This window comes from Canis aureus, chromosome 29 (genome assembly GCF_053574225.1).
Source record: "Canis aureus isolate CA01 chromosome 29, VMU_Caureus_v.1.0, whole genome shotgun sequence".
Classification (NCBI taxonomy): domain Eukaryota; kingdom Metazoa; phylum Chordata; class Mammalia; order Carnivora; family Canidae; genus Canis; species Canis aureus.
The window spans coordinates 7,375,608-7,397,631 of NC_135639.1; the positions used below are offsets into that span (position 1 = coordinate 7,375,608).

General features: G+C 47.8%; 1 protein-coding gene across 3 annotated transcripts in view; it reads right to left on the reverse strand.

Annotated features, from left to right (window-relative positions):
- LHPP (phospholysine phosphohistidine inorganic pyrophosphate phosphatase) overlaps positions 1–22,024 on the reverse strand; it is a 127,207-nt gene that overhangs the window by 85,059 nt on the left and 20,124 nt on the right. For 2 of the 3 annotated variants that reach the window (XM_077877287.1, XM_077877288.1), the window contains exons 3-5: positions 20,887–21,040; positions 13,545–13,608; positions 12,526–12,618 (exon numbers count right to left, since the gene is read on the reverse strand). In XM_077877287.1, the coding sequence (XP_077733413.1) occupies positions 12,526–12,618; positions 13,545–13,608; positions 20,887–21,040 (311 nt within the window). Of the gene's footprint in view, positions 1–9,245; positions 10,782–12,525; positions 12,619–13,544; positions 13,609–20,886; positions 21,041–22,024 lie in introns of those variants that run through there. The other variant, XM_077877289.1, reaches the window with a different exon arrangement.

Sequence of the window (22,024 nt, forward strand, 5' to 3'; positions counted from 1 at the left end):
CAGTTTTTTTCCTTGTACTTTGTGAATTTTTCCCATCTCCTTTAATGAACGTCAGTTACTTCATACGATAAAATTCTTGTGCTTTGAGAAGAAAATCTATTTTTAAAAAGGCTCTTGGTGGCGGGGGTGGCGGGGGGTGGGGAATGTCTTAGGAAAATGTAAGGTTTTACAGACACCTTGTGACTGAGATAGATGCCAAGGGCAACCTCAAAGCCAGAACTTCCCGAAACTCCAGACGGTCTCAAACCCGAGGCTGGGGTGATAGGCCTGTCCCTGTCTGGAGACAGAGCTTCACGTTCAAATCAGGGCCTGCAGGAGCGGATGAGCCACTCCTCTGGCTCGCTCTCCCGATGCTCCAGGCTCACGATGTCCCAGCCAGGTGTCCCTGAACTGACACCCAAGACTGTGCACACAGATGGGAGGCAGGGCCTGGGCTGGTGCAGGGGACTGGGGATGGGTCTTCCATGGAAATATGTGATGGGGAGGAGGCCAAGAGAGAAATGAGTGACCCCACGTGGAAATTCACTCCCCAGCCACAGGTCTCACCACTAGGGTAACAGCCTGTCCCCACACCCACGTAGCTAGGACGAATAATCTGAGAACCAGCAACAGAATGACAGCACCTAGTCCATGTTTTATGCCTGGCCCTCTTGGGAAAAATCTACAAATCTTGCCCCCATGTTTGATAAGCCGTCCTGAGGGCATCTACCCTCCCCACCTAAGATCTTAACTTCATATTCTATAGTATATATTCTGTCAAAATATATAGTATTTTTCAAAATAGCAAGTGATGCTGTACTACTAAATACAACTTTTCAAAGTTCAATTACCGAGCCTAGAAATCCCACTATAGGGCAGCCTGGGTGGCTCAGCGGTTTACTGCTGCCGTCGGCCCAGGGCGTGATCCTGGAGACCCAGAATCGAGTCCCGCATTGGGCTCCCTGCATGAAGCCTGCTTCTCCCTCTGCCTGTGTCTCTGCCTCTCTCTGTGTGTCTCTCATGAATAAATAAATAAAATCTTAAAAAATAAAAATCCCACTATATGTTCGGCCCCCTCCTCGAGAAGTGGGGTACCGCAAACGCCTGGAGGGCATGGGGTCCCTAGCAGAATAATCCTAGGATCAATACTAGGGTTTCTGCAACTACTCCCTAATACTGTCCTTCTCAACTGGGGGCAAAGTGGCCCCCGGGGAACGTGTGGCAACATCTGGAGACATCTGTGGTTTCACAACTGGGGGAAGGATTGCACAGGATGCCCCCCCCCCAAAGAATGATCTGGCTCCAAAATGTCAAGAGCACCGAGGTGCAGAAACGTTGCCCTAACCTTAAAATGGAAACGTGAGCTCCGACAAGGACTGGAGCGAGGACTTCGTGAAATAAACAGACACGTGATGGTGCCCAGGTGTGCCCAGCACACGTGGTGCTCCAGCATTCCAGGTCCTTCCTTGCCAAGCCTCGGGCTCCCCATCTGTGAAATGGGTGCCCCCAGCTTCTTGGCTGCTGTGTGCTGGCTTCTGTGCTTACTAAGCACTCTGGTTTCAACAGCCCCAATTTCCACGAAACCTGCACAATTTGCAACGGATGCAATTTCTATGTTTATGGAAAACTGCCAAAACCCTCACATCATTTGGGCTTCAGTGTGAAGCTATAAAACCACCCACTGATTCAGAAGCCTTAAGCCATGAGAAATTAGGTATTTCTAGAAGTAACCTTTAAGGTATGTTATTCTTTGCCTTATTACTGAATCCCGGAAAGGGCCTAGTTACCTCTAAGAGGTTTGAATTTCCAATCTATTAGAGTAATACCAGCAATCTGTTATTTCTAGGCTATTGAGGAAAGGTTAGAATGAAAATTGGATTTGGGTGGTTGTGTCCATTCCACGCAGGAGGAGGACTCAGCAGTGGAAGCGGGCCGGGCCCTGGAAGGAGCAGTTATCAAGGGAAATGACTGGTGATAACTTTATTGATTAAAGCAGCTTGAAAAATTTAAGATTTGCCACAGCCTGGCACTTTGGCAGCAAGATCGCTCCTCGTAGGCATTTTTCATTAAAAATAAAATAGCAGGAACAGAGAATTATTACCTTGTGCATAAGACACAGTTCATTTGAAATGGCCTTATTTTGAAATACTGCCTCAAAACGTCTACACATCCTGAGGCTCAAAACAACATTAACGAACATTCTAGAAAAATGGTGGGGTGAGGGTGTTAACAACATGCAGTTGCCACTCAACTGTCTGTCAAAGGGAAAGACAGAAATGACATGTGAGGGCGGAAGGGAGAATGATAATGTGAGAGGTAAATAAGATTCAGCTTCGCTGCCAGAGAAAACAATCCCTCAGCTACCCGGGGCCTCTGACGCTTGCAATCACTGCCGAAGGGACCTCAACCTCATCACGCACAAAGATTCACGAGGGATCCCCAAACCGAAGCCCACTCCTGGGCCCCACAGCCCCAGCACCCGCCAACTGAGATGTGCAGATTAACTGATGGGCCTCAGCTCCTCTCTGAGGTGCAGGGAGGGCAGTTTCTCATTCAGAATGTAAAAGGTGCCGGCTGTGAAAACACCTGAAAAATGCCAAAAAGCAAAAAGGGGAGAGGGGACCCATGCCAGGTTGAACTACCCAAATATGACCAATGATAATGTCATGACGTGCAGGTCCTCTGGCCTTGTGTCTAAGCAATGGAAGGCAGTTTCTGTTTTCTGTTTGTTTGGAGGAGGTTTTCTGAGATGACTGTGGTCATATTGCTTATATAATTCTAAAGACTCATGTTTTATTTTTATTTATTCATTTGAGAGAGAAGAGAGAGTGCACAGAGGGAGAAGCAGACTCCCCACGGAGCAGGGAGCCCAACATGGGGCTTAATCCCAGGACCCAAGCCAAAGGTAGACGCTCGGCCAACTGAGCCATGCAGGTGCCCCTTAATACTGTTTTTTTTTTTTTTTTAATTTTTATTTTTTATTTATGATAGTCACAGAGAGAGAGAGAGAGGCAGAGACACAGGCAGAGGGAGAAGCAGGCTCCATGCTCCGGGAGCCCGACGTGGGATTCGATCCCTGGTCTCCAGGATCGCGCCCTGGGCCAAAGGCAGGCGGCCAAACCGCTGCGCCACCCAGGGATCCCTGTTTTTTTTTTTTTTTTAAGATTTTATTTATTTATTCATGAGAGACACAGAGAGAGAGAGAGAGAGGGAAAGACACAGGCAGAGAGAGAAGCAGGCTCCATGCAGGGAGCCTGATGCGGGACTCGATCTCAGGTCTCCAGGATCACACTCTGGGCTGAAGGCGGCGCTAAACCACGGAACCACCAGGGCTGCCCTCAATACTGGATTTTAAAAAAAAAAACTCACATTACATTAGCCTTTCTCCTATTCTGTAACAAATTATCTTAAGAATTTATTCTCTTAAATTTATCCTATGAGTAGAATATAAATATTTGCGGGGTGCCTGGGTGGCTCAGTCGGTTGAGTGTCCAACTTTTCATTTCGACTTAGGTCGTGATCTCCAGGTCACTGGGTCGGGCTCCATGCTCAGTGCAGAGTCTGTTTGAGATTCTCTCTCACCCTCTCCCTCTGCCCCTCCCCCTGCTCATGTGAGCTTGCGCTCTCTAAAATAAATACATAAAATATTTTAAAAATAAATATATAGGGACGCCTGGGTGGCTCAGCAGTTGAGTGTTTGCCTTCGGCCCAGGTCGTGATCCTGGAGTCCCGGGATTGAGTCCCACACTGGGCTCCCTGCAAGGAACCTGCTTCTTCCACTGCCTATGTCTCTGCCTCAATCTCTCTCATCAGTAAATAAAATCTTAAATAAATAAATATAAATATATATGCATACACATATTGTTTATATTTAAGAAATGGAAAAGTAAGCCATAATATTTATAAAAAGGGCTCCAATGAGATGAGTAGGAAGAGAAAGAAAAGGACAGGAGCTCTACATGCTTGACCATATCTTGTTTTGTGGATTTGATTTTGGAGCAAATAAGCATTTTACAGAACTATAGACAAATGTAAAAAAACAAAAAAACAAAAAACAAAACAAAACAGATGTAAATGTTGAAAACCAATTCCTTAAAAAGTAGAAGTAAAGTGAATTCAAAAAGGAACTATTCCTTGTGGCTCAGTGTTTTGGCTGTAAATCTCTAGAGTGAGGCGCTCTGTGCAAAAAAAGGAACTTTCAAACAGAGAAATCTCAAACAGTAAAGGTAATCAGTCCTATCAGATTAAGTGATGAGTCAGGACAGTGACACTGTGATGGCCGTCCAGTCCACTGGGACAGCCACCACAATACCGTCCCTAGCACTGTGGCGGCAGCCCACTCTTGTTTGGCTTCTTTCCCATAGTTTCTGAGATTCAAGGCTTCTGTGCATACTATAGGCTAAAACAAATGAGTGATTCTATTGGTATCCTGGGAAGCCAAGACTTTGTTGTTGTTGTTGTTTTTTGGAGAGCCAAGATTTTTGATGTGGAAAAAGGAAATACAGATAGAAGACTGATAGGTCAAGTACAACCCCACAGGCCTGATGAATCAGAGGTTTCAGTATTAACTCCTGATATAGTTCGTGTTTAAAGAGAGACTTGGGGCCTGGGTGGCTCAGTTGGTTCAGCGTCTGCCTTCAGCTCAGGTCATGATCCTGGGACTCTAGGAGCCCCACAGAGCAGGGAGCCTGATTCTCCCTCTGCCACTTCCCTGCTTGTGTGCTTGCACTCTCTCTCCCTGTCAAATAAATAATTTTTTAAAAACTTTAAAAGGAATATAGATACTTATCTGAGCCTTGTTGACTAAAAAAGCTTAGAGGAGCACCTGAGTGACTCAGTAGTTGAGCATCTACCTTCAGCTCAGGGGATGGTCCCAGAGTACCGAGATTGAGCCCCCCACATCGGGTTCCCCTCAAGGAGCCTGCTTCTCCCTCTGCCTATGTCTCTGCTTCTCTCTCTGGTCTCTCACGAACAAATAAATAAAATCTTTTTAAAAAACAAATAAATAAAAATTAAAAAGCTTAGAAAAGGGGCGCCTGGTGGTTCAACTGGTCAAGCATCTGCCTTCAGCCCAGGTCATGATTCCAGGGTCCTGGGATCGAGCCTGTGTGGGGCTCCCTGCTCAAGGGGTAGGCCACTCCTCCCTCTCCTTCTGTCCCTCCCCCCACGTGGGTGCGCTCTCTCTCTCTCTCTCTCTCTCTCAAAAATAAATAAAAAGTGTTAAATAAAAATTAAAAGACTTAGAAATGATGATCAATCCAGTAGCAACAAGAACTGTTAATGTTCCAATTATGGTTTCTAAATACCACTTTCCACTAAAGTTAAGCATGGCTCTTTGGAAGGAGGGTGAATCCCAGGCCTGAGGCAGGAAATGTGCAAAGCAGATGTGGAACATCCTGTCATAACAGGGTATAAAGAACCTCAAAGACTATTGGGGTCAGATGAGAAGGACCTAGAGGCCAACCTTAAGGGGATCCCACTGGTCAAAGATGAAATACTTTGAACAGGAATAAGATCATGACTGTAATGGACTGAAACACATCAAATATGCTTACACCTATCTATTTATAGTGATGTATGTAGTTTTAAATCTCCTTCATTACCTTGGGAGGATGCTAGAGAATCAACTCATTATTCTGAAAACTAATTACCAATGAGAAAGAAACAGGCATTTATCTGGAGTTCCCTATGTGAACCGTACCTCAGTTTGGTGAGTTTTCCTATGCAGAAGTAATCCAGAGGGGAAATAAAGAAGGAATGATAGAATTCAAATATCTCCATTCTATAGTCCTTGATGAATTAAAGGAGTTAGTTAGCACCAGTCATGAATAGCAACTAATAACATGAAAGGAGAAAACAGGACATTCCATGCTTGCTGATGGAGGACACGCTACCACCTATAAAGCAGTTATCAAAAAACTGAACCAGATTCTGATCAAACTTCTAGATCTAACTATCAATATTCAGAGAACAGAGGACAGAAGAGCATGTGAAGGTATACCAGAGGTGCAAGCAACAAAATCCAGACTGTGGGACAGGACAAACCACCCAGTTTCCCCTTCATAACGTTGCAAAACAAAAGGGAGATGGAGGGTGGGGGAGGTGGGGGGGAATCAGTAGATTAAAAAACACTTGAGAATCTCACTGACCAATCACAATGTAAGAGCCTCATCTGGATCTGATTCAAACAAATTGTAAGCAACATAAAACAATTATAAGACCATCAAGGAAATGTGAACAATGGATATTTGATGATATTAAGGAATTATGGTCGGTATTATTTAGACATGACAACAGAATTATCTATGATTTTAAAAAGAACTCCTCTCTTCTGGGGACACAGAAATATTTACGGCAAAGCAACAGGATTTCTGGGATATGATTCAAAATAACCTAGGGGACGAGTGCCTAGGTGGTTCAGTCGTTCAAGCAGCTGCCTTCGGCTCAGGTCACAGTCCCAGGGGCCTGGGATGGAGCCCCACATTGAGCTCCCTGCTCAATGGGCAGCCTGCTTCTCCCTCTTGAGACATTGCTTGTGTTCTCTCTCTCAAATGTGTAAATAAAATCTTTAAAAAAAATCTAGGGGAGAAGAACAGGTGGAGTATAGTTTAAACAACTATAAAACTTATTAAACTTGAAAGACTATTTGATGGCCAAATATGGGACAATCTGAGCAACAAAACTAAGAATAATGGGAATGGACTGTAACTCAAAGAATAAAACAAATATCCCTGAGTCCATGTTGGAATAAATAAGTCAATGGGGAAAAGGAGGAAAGCTCTTCTTTATAGTAAATTCTAGCTAATAAATACAGAAGGAATGATAGAAATACAAAATCATCATTTGGCAAACACCCCATAATAACTGCTTCAGGTTAAGGATTATCAATGGACGCAAACATTAAGAGGGGAAAAGAATGATGGGAAAGAGGATATTTATACAGTCAACATGCTTTCCCACAAGATACTTATTAGTTACACGGAACAAGAAGTAATTCTGCAGTGGAGAACCCTGGCACGCAGCACCTCCGGAGCTGATCAAAGTGAACCCAAGCAACAACGGAGTAAAGTACTGTCACAAGCCACCTGATGGAATGCACCGAGGGCACAAACTGTTTCTGGGACATGCCTGCCAAAAATGCATAACCTAAAATTAAATTAGGGCGCCTGAGTGGCTCAATCAGTTAAGCATCTGCTTTCGGCTCAGGTCATGATCTGGGGTCCTGGGATCGAGTCCCACGTCAGGCTCCCGGCTCAGTGGGGAGTCTGCTTCTCCCTCTCCCGCTGCCTGATGCTCCCCCTGCTTGTGCTCTCTTTCTCTCTCTGTCCAATAAATAAATAAAATCTTTTTTAAACATAAAAAATTAATTTAATTGTGAAGAGACATCGGGAAAAAACCAAATTGAAGGACAGTCTACAAAATAACCACCCAACACGGAAAGCTGAGCAACTGGCCCAGAAGGGGGCCTGGGTACACGACTGCTACATGCAACTGTCCCAGACAAAGAGGCTGGTGGGCTGGCTGATGACGTCTGATTTTATCACCGTTCTGTGTCTGTTATGTAAGATGTTAGCATCTGGCGAAGCTGGCTTAAGGGCATATGGCAATTCTTTGTGCTAATGTTGCAACGTTTGTAAGTGTGAAATTACTTCAAAATGAACAGTTAAAAATAAGGGTTTTTTAAAGTAGTTGTTAGTTGATCATTAGTGAAGCTCGGTGATGACTACCCAGGAGCTCATTATACTACTCTCTCCACTTGCATAGATACTTGAAATGTTCCAGGATAAAAAGTTAAAATGAGGAGTTCCGGAGATGAAACAGCCACATGCAAGGTACAGACCCTGTTTGGATTTGATTCAAACAAATCAACATGAAAGAACATTTCTGAGACAGCCAGGGAAATTTAAATATGGGTGATGGGATGATACTAAGGAGTCACTGTTAATTTTGCAGGTAGCTTTTTTTTTTTTTTCCATTATGATAAAAAGCACACAATTTACCAGTATAACCATTTAAAGCCTACAAATCAGTGGGATTAAGTACATCCACAATGTTGTATGACCGCCACCCCTGTCCAGTTTGAGACATTTTATCACCCCAAAGGGGGGATTCTCCCCATCAGCAGCCAGTGCCCCCTCCCCTCTCCTGACCCCAGCAACCACTAATCTGTTTTCTCTGATTTGCCTATTCGAGGTATTTCACCTAAAGGCCATATATCATGTAAAATGGGGCCTTCTGTGTCCGGCTTCCTTCACTTACCCTAATGTTTTCCAGGTTCATCCACACAGTAGCTTTTATCAGCATTTCGTTCTTTTTATTTTTTTATTTTTTTATTTTTTTAGTTTTTTTTTTCATTCTTTTTATAGCTGAAATATTCCACTGCGTGAATAGACCATATTTTGTTTATCCGTGCATGTGCTGATGAGCATTTCCATTGTTTCTGCCTTTTGGCTATTGTGAATAGTGCTGCTATGAATATTCATGTACAAGTTTTTGTTTGAACACCTGTTTCCAATCCTTCTGGATGCAGTCGTAGGAGTGGAGTTCCTGGGTCATACGGTGCTTCTGTTTACCTCATCCAGAAGCTGTTTTCTAGAGTGGCTGCTACATTCTGGCCAGTGTTCCCACGTAAGGGTTCCAACTTCTCCACATCCTAGCCATCGCTGGCCATCTTCCATTGTTTTTGTTTTTAAAATTATTATGCATAGGAGCACCTGGGTGGCTCAGTTGGTTAAGCGTCTGTCTTTGGCTTGGGGTCAATCCTAGGGTCCTGAGATCGAGCCCCGCATCAGGCTCCTTGCTCAGCAGAGAGCCTACTTCTCCCTCTGCCTGCTGCTCTCTCTGCTTATGTGCTTTCTCTCTGTCAAATAGATACTCTTTTTAAAAAATTATTATGGATGGCCATCCAAGTGGGTGTGAAGTAGGATCTCACTGTGGTTTTGATTTGCATTTCTCTAATGACTGATGATGCTGAGCATCTTTCTGTGTGCTTCTTGGCCATCGTTAGGTGTTTTAACATATTGTAGTTATGTCAAAAATAACCATCTTTTTTGGAAAGACGTACTATAATATGAAAGGATACCACAACAACAAATCTGGGATTTAAAATACAACAGGAAAAAAAAAAAAAAAAAACCCACCCACAAGTTAAAAAAAAAAAAAGATGAAGAAGAAAAGAAAATGAAGGGAATCTGGCAAAATCTCTTATTTACTTTTTTAAAAGATTTTATTTATTCATGAGAGACACAGGCAGAGACACAGGCAGAAGGAGAAGCAGGCTCCATGCAGGAGCTCAATGTGGGACTCAATGATCATGCCGTGAGTCGAAGGCAGACGCTCAATCCCTGAGCCACCCAGGTGTCCCTGGCAAAATCTTTTAATTGTTAAATCTGAGTGATGGATATATGGAGAGAATCACTGCATCATTCTGTAGTTTTTAGGGTATAGGTCCTTTACCTCTTTGGTTAGGTTTATTCCTAGGTATCTTATGCTTTTCGGTGCAATTGTCAATGGGATTGACTCCTTAATTTCTCTTTCTTCAGTCTCATTGTTAGTGTATAGAAATGCCACTGATTTCTGGGCACTGATTTTGTATCCTACCACACTGCCGAATTGCTGTATGAGTTCTAGCAATTTCAGGGTGGAGTCTTTTGGGTTTTCAATGTACAGTATCATGTCATCTCCAAAGAGGGAGAGTTTGACTTCTTCTTTGCCAATTTGAATGCCTTTTATTTCTTTTTGTTCCTTGATTGCTGAGGCTAGGACTTCTAGTACTATGTTGAATAGCAGTGGTGAGAGTGGACATCCCTGTCGTGTTCCTGATCTTAGGGGAAAGGCTCCCAGTGTTTTCCCATACTGCATCATTCTGTTATTTGTGTATGTTTGAAATATGCCACAATAAAAACAGAAATTAAGTCCTAGGAAACAAAGTCGTGAAAACCCAGGGTTGTTAATGCCTGTGGTCTTCGTTCATTCAAAGCACAAGCCTCTCCTCTTCTGCCAAGCTCACAAGGCATTTCCTGGGTTCTTCCTGGGGAGCCCAGAGACCTCGTGCCTTCTGACATTCACAGATGTCAAGGAGGCTTGGGGGCAGAGGTTCTCAGCTTCTGGGGCTAGGGGCCATCCTTCTCCAGGCACCATGAGAGACCAGCGCTCTAGACCTGAACACATGTGGGAAATCCAAGTCCAACAAGAAGGGAGCACTATCCTGGGGGCACTCGCCTCACTGCAGGACGCTGACATTGTCCCCAATGCCATGTCCCAAACAGACATCAGGGTGGCCTCAGGCCGGCTGCAGACACATACCCATTGTCTTTTCAGTGATGCTCTCAGAAAACCACCTGCTGCTGGGGACCAACTCCATACTACACAGGAAGTAGGGGGTACTGTGGACACCAAAGTCGTTTTGGTTTTTTTTTAAGATGTATGTTGGGAAGGCCATCTGTCTCAAAAATAGTCATCATGTAAAGGTGGCAAGATGCATGATTTTATTGTCACATATTCTTTAAATCTTGCTATAGATGGTCTTTTCAACGAACTGGCTTTTTTGGGTTTTTTGTTTTATTTTGTTTTTTTACGGAAAAACGTCATCTTATTTTATCATTACTAACGTAAGCATTTGATGCCAAAGAGATGAAGGTAATTTCACAAACTCAGAATGTTTGCAAGGACATAAAATTTCCATTTTATTGCGGTTTTCTGGCACACTAGCTCAAATGCACTTGTCTCCAAGCACTCCTGCACAGCTCCTTCGGAGTTATTTCAGGCAGCCTCAACATGTGACTCTGCCCAATACTGTGGGTCTAGAATAAACATATAAAATTTTAATTATTAACTTTTTGATGAATGAGGTAAGAAATAAAGTCAACAGGTGATGGGAGTCATCAGTTGGACTGTTAATTTCCAACGAGAAACTCAGTTGAAATGTTTCTTCTGATACTGTGGTTACAAATGAGAATTTTCCAAAAACAAGGGCAGAAAAGTACAATGAAAGAAACTTCTGGGATCCCTGGGTGGCGCAGCGGTTTGGCGCCTGCCTTTGGCCCAGGGCGCGATCCTGGAGACCCGGGATCGAGTCCCATGTCGGGCTCCCAGTGCATGGAGCCTGCTTCTCCCTCTGCCTGTGTCTCTGCCTCTCTCTCTCTCTCTCTCTCTCTGTGACTATCATAAATAAATAAAAATTAAAAAAAAAAAAAAAAAGAAACTTCTGCAGCTTAGGCCTCTCCTAGCACTAGGCCTCTGAGAGCAGCAAGGCAGAGAACCTTTCCTGCAAATCAAGTGGGTTTCCAGGATTTCATGTAGTGGAGCTTCCAGGGATAGACTCTCAAGATGTATCATTAAGCTCAACACTCCCTGGGCTCTGGTCATTTTAATCATGCCCGAAGAGTTAGATACCCATCCAAGTCCAAAGGGCGGAGGAGGAGCACGCACATTGGTCTGGTCGTAGGCAAGGGCCAAGTGTTGTACCATGCGAAGCTTTCTTCCACAGACGTGGAGTCGAACAGTCTTGCTTAAGAGACTGACCCCATAAGGGTGGTCAACGTAGGAAGAGCTAGAGACATTTCTCTCCCCCATGTCTTACTGCCACTCTGTTTAAAAGGTAAGTGGTATTAAGAAAATTCAGTTGTATGTGTTGTTGTCTTTAATGATGCTCTACTGCTACTCCATTTCTTCTTTTAAAAAAAAAAAATTATTTATCCAAGACAGAAAGAGAGAGAACAAGCAGGGGGAGCAGAGGGAGAAGGAGAAGCAGGGAGCACGATGCAGGGCTTGATCCCACGGGATCAGGACCTGACCCTAAGCTGAAGGCAGATGCTTCCCCAACTGAGCCACCCAGGCGCCCCTGCTCCATTGCTTCTTGCTTCTGTTTTTGATGTGTCATCCTAGCCGCCGGAGGTACCACATTAGGGATGCCATCAATAATTAGATGGGCTATTCCCGACTCTTCATTAATCAATTCATTTGTTGATGCTTCGTATCTGAGAGGCTTCTCGGAGAGTGGGCACACCAAGAACTCCAGCGGCACCCCGTGGAAGGCGTGGGCCGGATCCCCTGTCCTCTGGCTGGCCTGCTGACCGCCACGACCCGGACACATGAAGGCACCTATGGGCGACGTGGGCAGTGGCGTGTACCCACGGTGCTGAGACGAGCATGGTCTAGACGGCAGCCCGTGACCTTTGGCCGGCCCCCCCAGCCCCTCATGTCTTCTGTGAACTGTTTTCAATACATTGGTCAATTCTTATCCTTCCACAGAAGAAGCAGAAGTCACTTAGAGATGGCCATAGGCATTCGTTTCTTTCTGTTACTGAAACTAATTTAACTGGATGAAAGCCTTCAGTAGGTCTCCTCTGTGGTCCTTCTTCCCCTTTCCAGGAAAATCAGCTCTCGTGGGTGGAAGGGTCCCCTCTCACTGCCCAACCTCCAAGGCTGCCCGAGCCCTTGAACCCACCTCAGGCCCCAAGGCCGCCCTGCCGGAGTGCTCAGGACCAGAGCATTCCCACGACGGAGCTGCGTCCACACACACACTCCCAAGAGAGGCCACCCTACCTCGTGGGCTTCCACTGCCATCTCCTTCAGGGCCGACCGGAAATACTCAGGAGAAGGCTTCCCCACCACTTCGGCTTCGATTCCACAGGCATACTGGCAAAAGACAAAAGGACACAGCATGGGTTGAGAATGAAGCAACAGGTGAACCCCACTCCGAAGGCCTCCCTCTGGGGAACCAAGGAAAGAGTGCCCCAAATGGGTGCCCATAGGCCAGGGCCTCCTAGAGGCAGGACACTTGGGCCGAGAGACACATCTCAGAGGCAAGGGAATCGCGACTCCACATGAGGAGGCTATGCTCACGGCAACCCCACAGGCCCCCTACCATCTGCTCTAAACCCTGAGCACAGCAGGAAGTGGACCACCCCAACACGGCCACCACCACCATCCCCGCTGGTGCTCTCATTTGCATACTTGCTTCTCCCCTGCCCCCCAACTCTGTCACAGGCCCTCCAGGGGAAGGGGTGCAGGGCTCTATCTGCCTGCTGCTTAACCCTCCCACCTGAGTGCAGGTAGGCAGGAGCCAACAGAGCAGTGAGGATGGCAGGCAAGCTGACCCATCGGGAGGGGTCAGAGTGGGCACCGGCGGCTCCATCTGAGCCTGGCCTTGGAAACTAGAGGAGGGAGTCGGCAAGGAGTCCTGTGAGGACACATCAAGCTCAAGGTGCTGCAGGTGACTAGCGTCAGCAATGAGGCAGGTGGTCCACACAGATACGGAAGCCAGAGTCTGAGAGGAGAGCACCCAGTGAGCACACCGGACGCCAGCCGGGGCCGCAGCATGCAGGGCTGGGGTGTGGGGAGGAGCAGAAGGGACAGGAGAGCAGAGTGACGACCAGGGCGGCCGAGAGGCCAAGCTCTGGGGTGGAGGGGGTGCTCAGCCTGAAGCCCCAAACAGGAGCGCCTACTTTGGAAACATAGAGGGCGAGTCAGACGTGGAGAGCACCCCCACCTCCAGAAAGACCAGAAACATCCCAGGCAGCCCTGATCCTTGAAGAAGGTGCAGACAGACTCAGGGCAGGTACCTCAAGCGCCTTCGTGTAGGCACCAACGTCCAGCATCAGGCCAGAGGTCTCCTTGTAGTAGCGTCTACGAAAGAGCAGGAGGGGACAAGGTGAGCTGAGCCCAGGAGCTGTGCCAACAGAGCCCAGCGGCGGGTCACGGTGCCCGGGCAGGAGGACACTGGGTCAGCAGCTCAGTCCCAAGGGCCCCCTGCTGCCAGCCTTATGGGGACGCCAGGGGCAGATGGATCCAGTCCCTAACACAGAGACAAGTGGCCTCTGTTCTGGGAAAGGGCAGAAGGTCCATAGAGCATGTGGTGAACCCCTAACTGCTAATAATTAACCCCTAATTGCTGCCTGAAAAAGAAAACTCCATTAGTTCCACGGCACCCTGCAGCATCTCCTATTAGCCAGAGGTCGAGGTGCAGGTTTCACGCACACCAGATGCTTTTACGAGAAGACAACTAGGTCTTCCCTGTCTCATTGGGGACCGACCCAGCTCGGCTCGCGGGAGCCTGCCTTTCTGAGGACAGTTTTGTGACCTCCTGGGAGCGCCCTGCGGCCCCGGCTTCCACCGTCTGGCCCACCCCGGGCCACAGGTAGAACCCTCGGGACACACAGTGGACAGAGCCTGGCTCCTTCTGAGCAAAGCCATTGGACTATAAAAAGGAGCAAAGGTAGTGTTTTTAATTTTTTAAAAATATTTATTTATTTATTCATGACAGACACAGAGAAAGGCAGAGACATAAGAAGCAGCAGCAGAAGCAGACTCCCTGTGGGGAGCCCGATGCGGAACTCGATCCCAGGACCCTGGGATCTATCCTGAGCCAAAGGCAGATGCTCAACCAACTAAGTCACTCAGGCGTCCTGGGCAAAGGTAGTTTTTTTGTTTTTGTTTTTTTTTTTTTTGAAGATTTTATTTATTTATTCATGACAGACAGAGAGGCAGAGACACAGGCAGAGGGAAAAGCAGGCTCCCTGTGGGGATATTGTTGAGAGATTCAATCCCAGGATCCGGGATCATGCCCTGAGCCAAAGGCAGATGCTCAACCACTGGGCCACCCAGGCGTCCCAGGGCAAAGGTAGTTTAATCTGTGCCTCTCTAACGGCAGGGTTAATGGGAGTCTGGGAACACCACTAAAATGTTTTGAGACCCATCACATCAGGAGTGCTCTCGTTCCCATGCCCTTCAAATCGGGGAGACATTGAACACATATGCAGAGACCCAAAGAGAAGGCAAGTGAGGCATGCTGACCCCAGGGCCAAAATCCAGCTCTACTTCTTTTTAACAGTGGGCCTTGGGGTCCCTGAAGCCCTCTGGGCCTCAGTTCCCTAATCTGAAAAGTGGGGGGGGGGGGATCCAGGTGCCTATCTAATGGATTGTCGTGAAGCTCAAGTGAGATCATGCATGCCAAGTTCTTAACATGACGCCTCATGTACAGAAACTGCTCAAAATATATTAGAAACTATTGTTATGGGATCCCTGGTTGGCGCAGTGGTTTGGCGCCTGCCTTTGGCCCAGGGCGCGATCCTGGAGACTCGGGATCGAATCCCACATCGGGCTCCTGGTGCATGGAGCCTGCTTCTCCCTCTGCCTGTGTCTCTGCCTCTCTCTCTCTCTCTGTGACTATCATAAATAAATAAAAATTAAAAAAAAAAAGAAACTATTGTTATGCTGTTTACCCAGACAGAGCGATAGGCAGTAAGCTATGAGCTGGGCCAGGAAGGATGAACACAAGTCTTCCAATCTCTGGGGGATGTGATCCGTTCTGTGCCTACTTAAATGTTAGAGGTGAGCTTCCCAGGAGCTGCTGTAGGGCTGTCTCCTATCCTGCAGCTCTGCACACCCAGGAGTCCAGCGTGTTCCTCTCTGCCCCCAAGGCCCTGAAGGCTGCAGGAGCCTGACCGCCCGCCTGCACTCGGCCAGCATCAGTGTTCTCTGCTGCCCGATGTCCACCTCCGGCAGCAGCTCCTGACTTCACACAGGCTGGCCTGCAAGGCTTTAGCCAAAGCTTTGCTTTGGCAAGGGCTGGTCCTGTCGGGGAGATCTGGAGCCCATGCAATGAGCCAGGAATGGGGAGGGGGGTGGTTCTTGGCACAACAGGACTCATGGGTCTCCAAGGGAACCCCAGGCTCCTCTGTCAGGGTCACCCCATGAGGGCCAGCCAGGACACTGCATACCTTCAGGAAGATGCTTGGAAATCAAAGAGAACTACTTCCTCCTTTCAGTGCGGGGGGCCTTTTAAAGGGTGACCCCAAAACACAGGGTTAGAGGTTCTTAATTGCATTTGTCTTAAATCCAAAATCCAGGGGCACCTGGTGGCTCAGCTGTTGAGTGTCTACTTTGGCTCAGGTCATGATCCCGGAGTTCCGGGATCGAGTCCTACGTCAGGCTCGCCGCATGGAGCCTGCTTCTCTCTCTGCCTATGCCTCTGCCTCTCTCTGTGTCTCTCATGAATAAATGAATAAAACCTTAAAAAAAATCCAGAATTCAGACATGTATTCTGCACTGACACGGCCTCACCAAAGTGTTCCTTTCCTTCTATTTCCCCATTTCTACAATAAACCACCTTCCAGAGTGGTCCCAAGTTTTAAGGAATGGCAAAGTAAAGCCAAGTCTGGCCTACAGGAAGAGGGAGACGCTGGATGCTGGGTCCTGCACATGGTGGCACCACAGCTGGTGACATTCAGGACACAGCTGCCCCAGACTCCTTTGCAGGACTTGGTGACCATCCCAAACCTGGGCTGTCCCCCAGGTCCTCCCCATCTGGTGGGGAAACAGACCAGTCCACGAACAGAGGGGCAGGGCACAGGCGATGTCCAAGGAAACCCCATGCTCTGCATGCTCTGCTTGAGGAGGGCTGGACGTGCTGGGGACGGGGAGACAGAGAGCACCCCGGGGACACATCACAGCTGAGACCTGAAGCTCAAGGGAGAGAAACAGAATCATTCAGCCCCGAGGACCTTCTCAGAATCACGCAGCAGCACCCTGCTGAGGACCCTGGGGGTCAGACACTGCTGCAGGCCCAGGCTTCAGCCAGGTGCTCGTAGGGCCACCACACTTTGTCCCCTTGCACATCCGTGTGATGACTGCCATGGGAAGGGGAGAAGGCGGGGGTGGTGGGAGCCCAGAAGGGGCAGAAAGGGGACCAGGGAGGGCCCCCCCGAGGAAGGGACTTATCAAGGTGAGCCAGGGACAAAGGACAGAGGTGAGGACAGGCTGACCCAGAAACCAGAGGACAAATTAAAAACAACACCACCAAAAAAAATTAAAAATTAAAAAAAAAATAAAAACAACGCCACCTTGTTGCAACAGGCACAGCTCTGTTTGGAGCTGAGGATTCTAGGGGCCTCTGGCCAGTGCCCTGGGCTGGCTGGAGGAGGCAGGAGTTGGGTGTACCTCCCTCTGGAAAATACTCCCGAGGTCACCTCCACAGCAGGACTTCTGGCCTGGCCCATACTCCCCAAAGTCTTTCTTCCCAAATGACAGGAACCGAGACTTTCTTAAGCTTAAATTTAGTCCCGATGGGAAGGAAAACCCGAGCACGCGGCTTAAAATACTCAATGCAAACCTTGTCTTTGTTACGCTCATTTTCAGAGCCTAAAGAAGAAAACTGACTTCCATAAATCAAAATTAGAAACCTTACAATTTCTCTTTAAACTGAATCCGGGTTTGTTTTGACAGTGTCCAGAATGTCTCTTTATTCGGTGTTCACTCAAGACAACCAAAAGCCACCTTGAAGGCCATCTGTTAGCTGAAAATATTTTTAGAGACACGGTAAATACAAGTACCGGAGTTAATTTTTTTCTAAATATAAAGGCCCAGGTTAGTCAGGAAACCGAAGAGACTTGCCCTACCACCTTTTGTTACTGGCATAACGAGGGCGACAGCAGGCGGGGTTGGGACTCGAGTGTCCCGGCCCCAAAGCGACCAGCAAAGGGCTGGGCAGGAGCAGGAGATAGATCTGATGCTTTAGTCCCCTGCCCTTCCGATTATTCAGCGCGGCCTCCCTTCAAAATGACCACTTGACCTTTCCCACAAGAGCCATTAACCTTCCATAGTCTGTCGCGTAAACAGCTTAATTTTCTGACGGCAGCATGACAGAAGAAATTACAAAGGCAATTCCCACTCTCGATCCAAACAGATGCCAAATGTAAATCACTCCATTTCCAGGAGGAGGACATTCTGCCCCAGTGCCTCGGCCTACCCGGCGCAGGGCGGCCCCTCGCAGGCCACGACCCCCCCACCCACGCCAACGGGCCTTGGGCTGCCCGAGAAGCTGCTGACCGAGGCTGGAAAGCTGTCAGTCCCTGTCCCTTGTTTCTGGGCGCCCAACCCAACTCAGAGCCCCCATAAGTCAGAGGCACCCCCCGACCGCTGGTCTGTAAAACCAGCCCTTGCCTACTCTTGAATTTACCGCAGGATGACGAAGCTAAAACTCGACAGTTTCCATTTCTTCTTCAACAGCATACCTACTTTGACTACTACCCATAACCTGGGATAATAATGTTTAATAATGAACGATTTTATTTATTTACTGAAGATTTTATTTATTTATTCATGAGAAAGAGAGAGAGGCAGAGACACAGGCAGAGGGAGAAGCAGGGTCCACACAGGGAGCCCGACGTGGGACTCGATCCCAGGACCCTGGGATCACACCCTGAGCCAAAGGCAGATGCTCAACCACTGAGCCACCCAGGTGCCCCAATTAGAGACAATTTTAAAGGAAAAAGTTTTAACGTAAATGAGTTATAACAGAGCTTCTTAATTATGCTGTTCTCTAGTGAGGGGTTGGTGATTTTAGGGACGGTTGATGGACCAAGCCTGGAACTGGAGGGAAGAGGCCGGGTTCCATGGTTTGCGGTGCTCTAAATTATAAGGCTGTGAGCTCGGAAAGGGACTAGGATGGTGAATTTTATCTGTCAATTTGGGCCACAGCACCAGATATTTGGTCAAATAATATTCTGGATGATGCTGTGAAGGTCTTTCTTGAGTGAGATTAATATTTAAATCAGTGGTCTCTGGGGACGCCCAAGTGGCTCAGTCAGTTGAACAGCTGCCTTTAGCTCTGATCATGATCCGGGGTCCTGGGATGGAGCCTTGTGTCGGCCTGCCTGCTCAGCGGGGAGTCTGCTTCTCCCCCTGCGCCCCATCCCCGCTCATGCTCGCTCTCAAATAAATAAATAAAATCTTAATAAATAAATAAATCAGTGATCTCTGAGGAAACAGACTGCTCTCCATTCCATGGTGGGCCTCATCCAAGCAGCTGAAGACACGAACAGAACAGTGTGACCTCCCTGAGCAAGAAGGAACCTGCCGGCAGACAGCCTTTGGACTCAGGCCACAGCTCTTCGCCACGTCTCCAGCCTGCCAGCCTGCCCTGCAGCTTTTGGACTTACCTAGCCTCTCTCGGTTCTGTTTCTGTGAAGAATTCTAATGAGGGACACATTTTATTTGTATAATAAACACACTAGAATATTTCTAGTTCCTAAAGGAAATATATCCTCCTTTCCTTTCCTTAAAAAAATCTCGTTTGCCTATTTTGTTAGAGACAGAGCCTTGAACAGATAGTATGAGAACCACCAACAGTGCAAGGTAAGTGACAGCAGACGGTGAGCTAGGTGAAGGGGACGGCAGGACGTGGTGAGGTCCACCATCAGCTGGAATTGATGGAGGTAGTAGCCTCATCTAAGCTTTTGTGTGCTCAGGAATGTGGGGCCCTGAACCATCAGATCTTTTGATTTTTAAGAAGAATCCCGAAATCTGGATATTTCATATAAAATCTCCCAGTTTTTAAACACATTTGCCCCCTCCCCACCCAATTTAAGATCTTGTGTGGGCCAAACATCTGCTCTCAAACATAGGCTGGAGGTGACAAGCACAGGCTCTCGGTAGCACTCCTGGCCCTGTCAGCATTTCCTGGCTGGCGACTCCGGCTTACTTTACGCGCTCACACCTCCATAAGCCCACCTCCAACACAGTGATGCTGCTGCCTACAGCTCACAGGGTTGTGGTGGGAATTAGACAAAATGAGTACATCAAGTGCTTGGACATGGCCGGTGGCCAAAGAAAGGTCCCTCCCTTGACCACTGCAATAGCCAGGCCCCATCCGGCAGGCCCAGGCAGGGAGCTCCCAAAGAGCAGAAGCACCAAAGCTGGGAAAGCCTTCCCCAGAGGTGGCCCCCAAATCTCTGCCGAGCACGAGAGGCTGGGGCCAGCCTCTACGGTGTCCCTACTACTTTATGAGCCCGTGATTCTAAAATCCTAGCACTACGCCTGTCAATAAGAGAGTCAGTCTACAGAGCTTTCTGAAAAGCAACCTGATGACATGTTGGAGCACCTCCGATGCGCACATCATCCTAAATGCACAAAGATGCTTATCGTGGCCTTACTTTGTGTAAAGATCAGAATCAGCCTAATGGATATCACCAGGCATCGGTTTAAGAAACTACAGGATATCCTGTAAAAAAAAAAAAAAAAAAAAAAAGATTACAGGGAAACGACGCCACAGAGACGTTTATTTATTGAGTCGAGAGTTGTTCACAAAGTATTATCTGGTGAACAAAAACCGGGTGACAAAACTAGGTCAGGTTTGATACTGATGCTCCGAGGACGTCCCTCTGTAATGATTTCTTTGGACCAGAAATCAGTTGGAAAGAAACACAGCAACACGTTGACAGCTGTTTTCTTGTGCAGTGGAATGGAAATACTTTCTGCTTTCTTCTTTTTGCTCGTCTCTATGCTCTAATTTTCCTTCCATGAACATGCGCTGTCTTGGTGGCAAAAGATGTTGAGAAAAATAACCAATGTGGTTTGTTCTTTTAAAGAAAAATACAGTGAGGACTGTGCTAAAGGCTCAGAGGAAAATGCTGGTAACAAAATCATGACTTTACAGAGATCTGTGCCCAGAGATGTGGAGCCCGGCCCAGAGCATTCCTCACTAGGCCCGGCCCTCGAGCCCTCTCTTCACTATGTCGGTGTCCCCTGGACACAATCTTCGTGCCTAGTGTGGTATCCCGTGCAAACCCCCCTAACCTTCGGACAGTCAGCACTTGCGCTCTGAGACATCGATGGGCGCCCCCCACCCCCCCATCCGCAGTGACCCTGCCCGGCTCCAGCCCCTCCCAGCCCAGTGCCCACACGGCAGCCTGACCAACCAGCTCCTGAAGTCAGGATCCTCATTTCCTCACAAGTTATTAAAAGAAAGGAAGGAAGAAATGACGAAAAAAAGCAAGAAAAAGGCATTAGGCAAAGCCTGCGCCCACCCCACACCCTCTTTTCAGCACCGTTTACTGATTCCATAAGCCAGAGACCCACAGAGTGTCGTCAAAGCAGCCAGAAACGCTCCTCCTGAAGCTGACTTACCCTTTTCCCAGAGATATGAGCACAGGATTTTCCAGCTCCATGAGCACCTGAAAGGCTTTATTCATGTTTTGGTAAGAAAAGGCTTCTCCGGCATCTGCAATGACCACACAGTTGGGGTTGGATGTGTCATTCTGATCAAATTCTGAGCGGACTCCTGGAAAGAGAAGGAGGGATAAAGCCCTGGGGTGATGTGGCCTACCTCCTACCTCCTCCCAGGGACACCTGTCAGCCACGTGTGCCTGCCCCGTTCTCAGACGTGCATCCTGATCCTCACAGCTGTACAGGAGGTGGGCAAGGTAGGGGTATTATTCCCACTTTATAGACAAAGGAATTCCCTTCCCCACAGTTAGGGTTTGTTAGGAGAAAGATGGGCCTGTCCCTGGGGCTCCCACCCCAATACCGGCATTACCCCAGGGGCTACTCACTTCATACCCACAGGCAGGAAACCCAGAGCTCTGTAACTGAGTAGGAATATTTGCCTAGAAGACACAGATTCCCGGATATAGACTGAAATGAGGCTGCTGGCAACTTTTATAGGGTTGGTACAGCTGGACCCAAACTGTAAGGACACTGAACATTCTGGCCCAACCCCACAGAAGACAGGAGAGCTGAGACATATACAGGTGCTGAAAAGAAGGAGCAACAGCTGATTCCTGCTGTCCCTGCTCACTAATCCCCTTAGCAAAGCCTCTTCCTCCTTTGCCTTCTCTGCTCTCAATTTTAAATTAAAATCCGGAAAGTTGCAAGGATAAACTGAGTCAGTGACCTTATGCCTCCAGTTCCTAGGACAAAACACACTCTCGCCTATCTTGGTATTAGACATTGACCTTGGGACACCTGCGTGGCTCAGGGACGCCTGGGTGGCTCAGCGGTTGAGCGTCTGCCTTCGGCTCAGGGCATGATCCTGGGGTCCTCGGATCGAGTCCCACATTGGGCTCCCTGCGTGGAGCCTGCTTCTCCCTCTGCCTGTGTCTCTGCCTCTCTCTCTCTCTCTCATGAATAAATAAAATCTTTAAAAGAAAAAAAAGACATTGACCTTGCTGGCTTTAAAAACCGAAGTAACCACATGATAACCCGTCCTACCTGCCAGAATGCCAAGATTTACGAAGACAGACACCACCAAGTGCTGGTGGGGAGG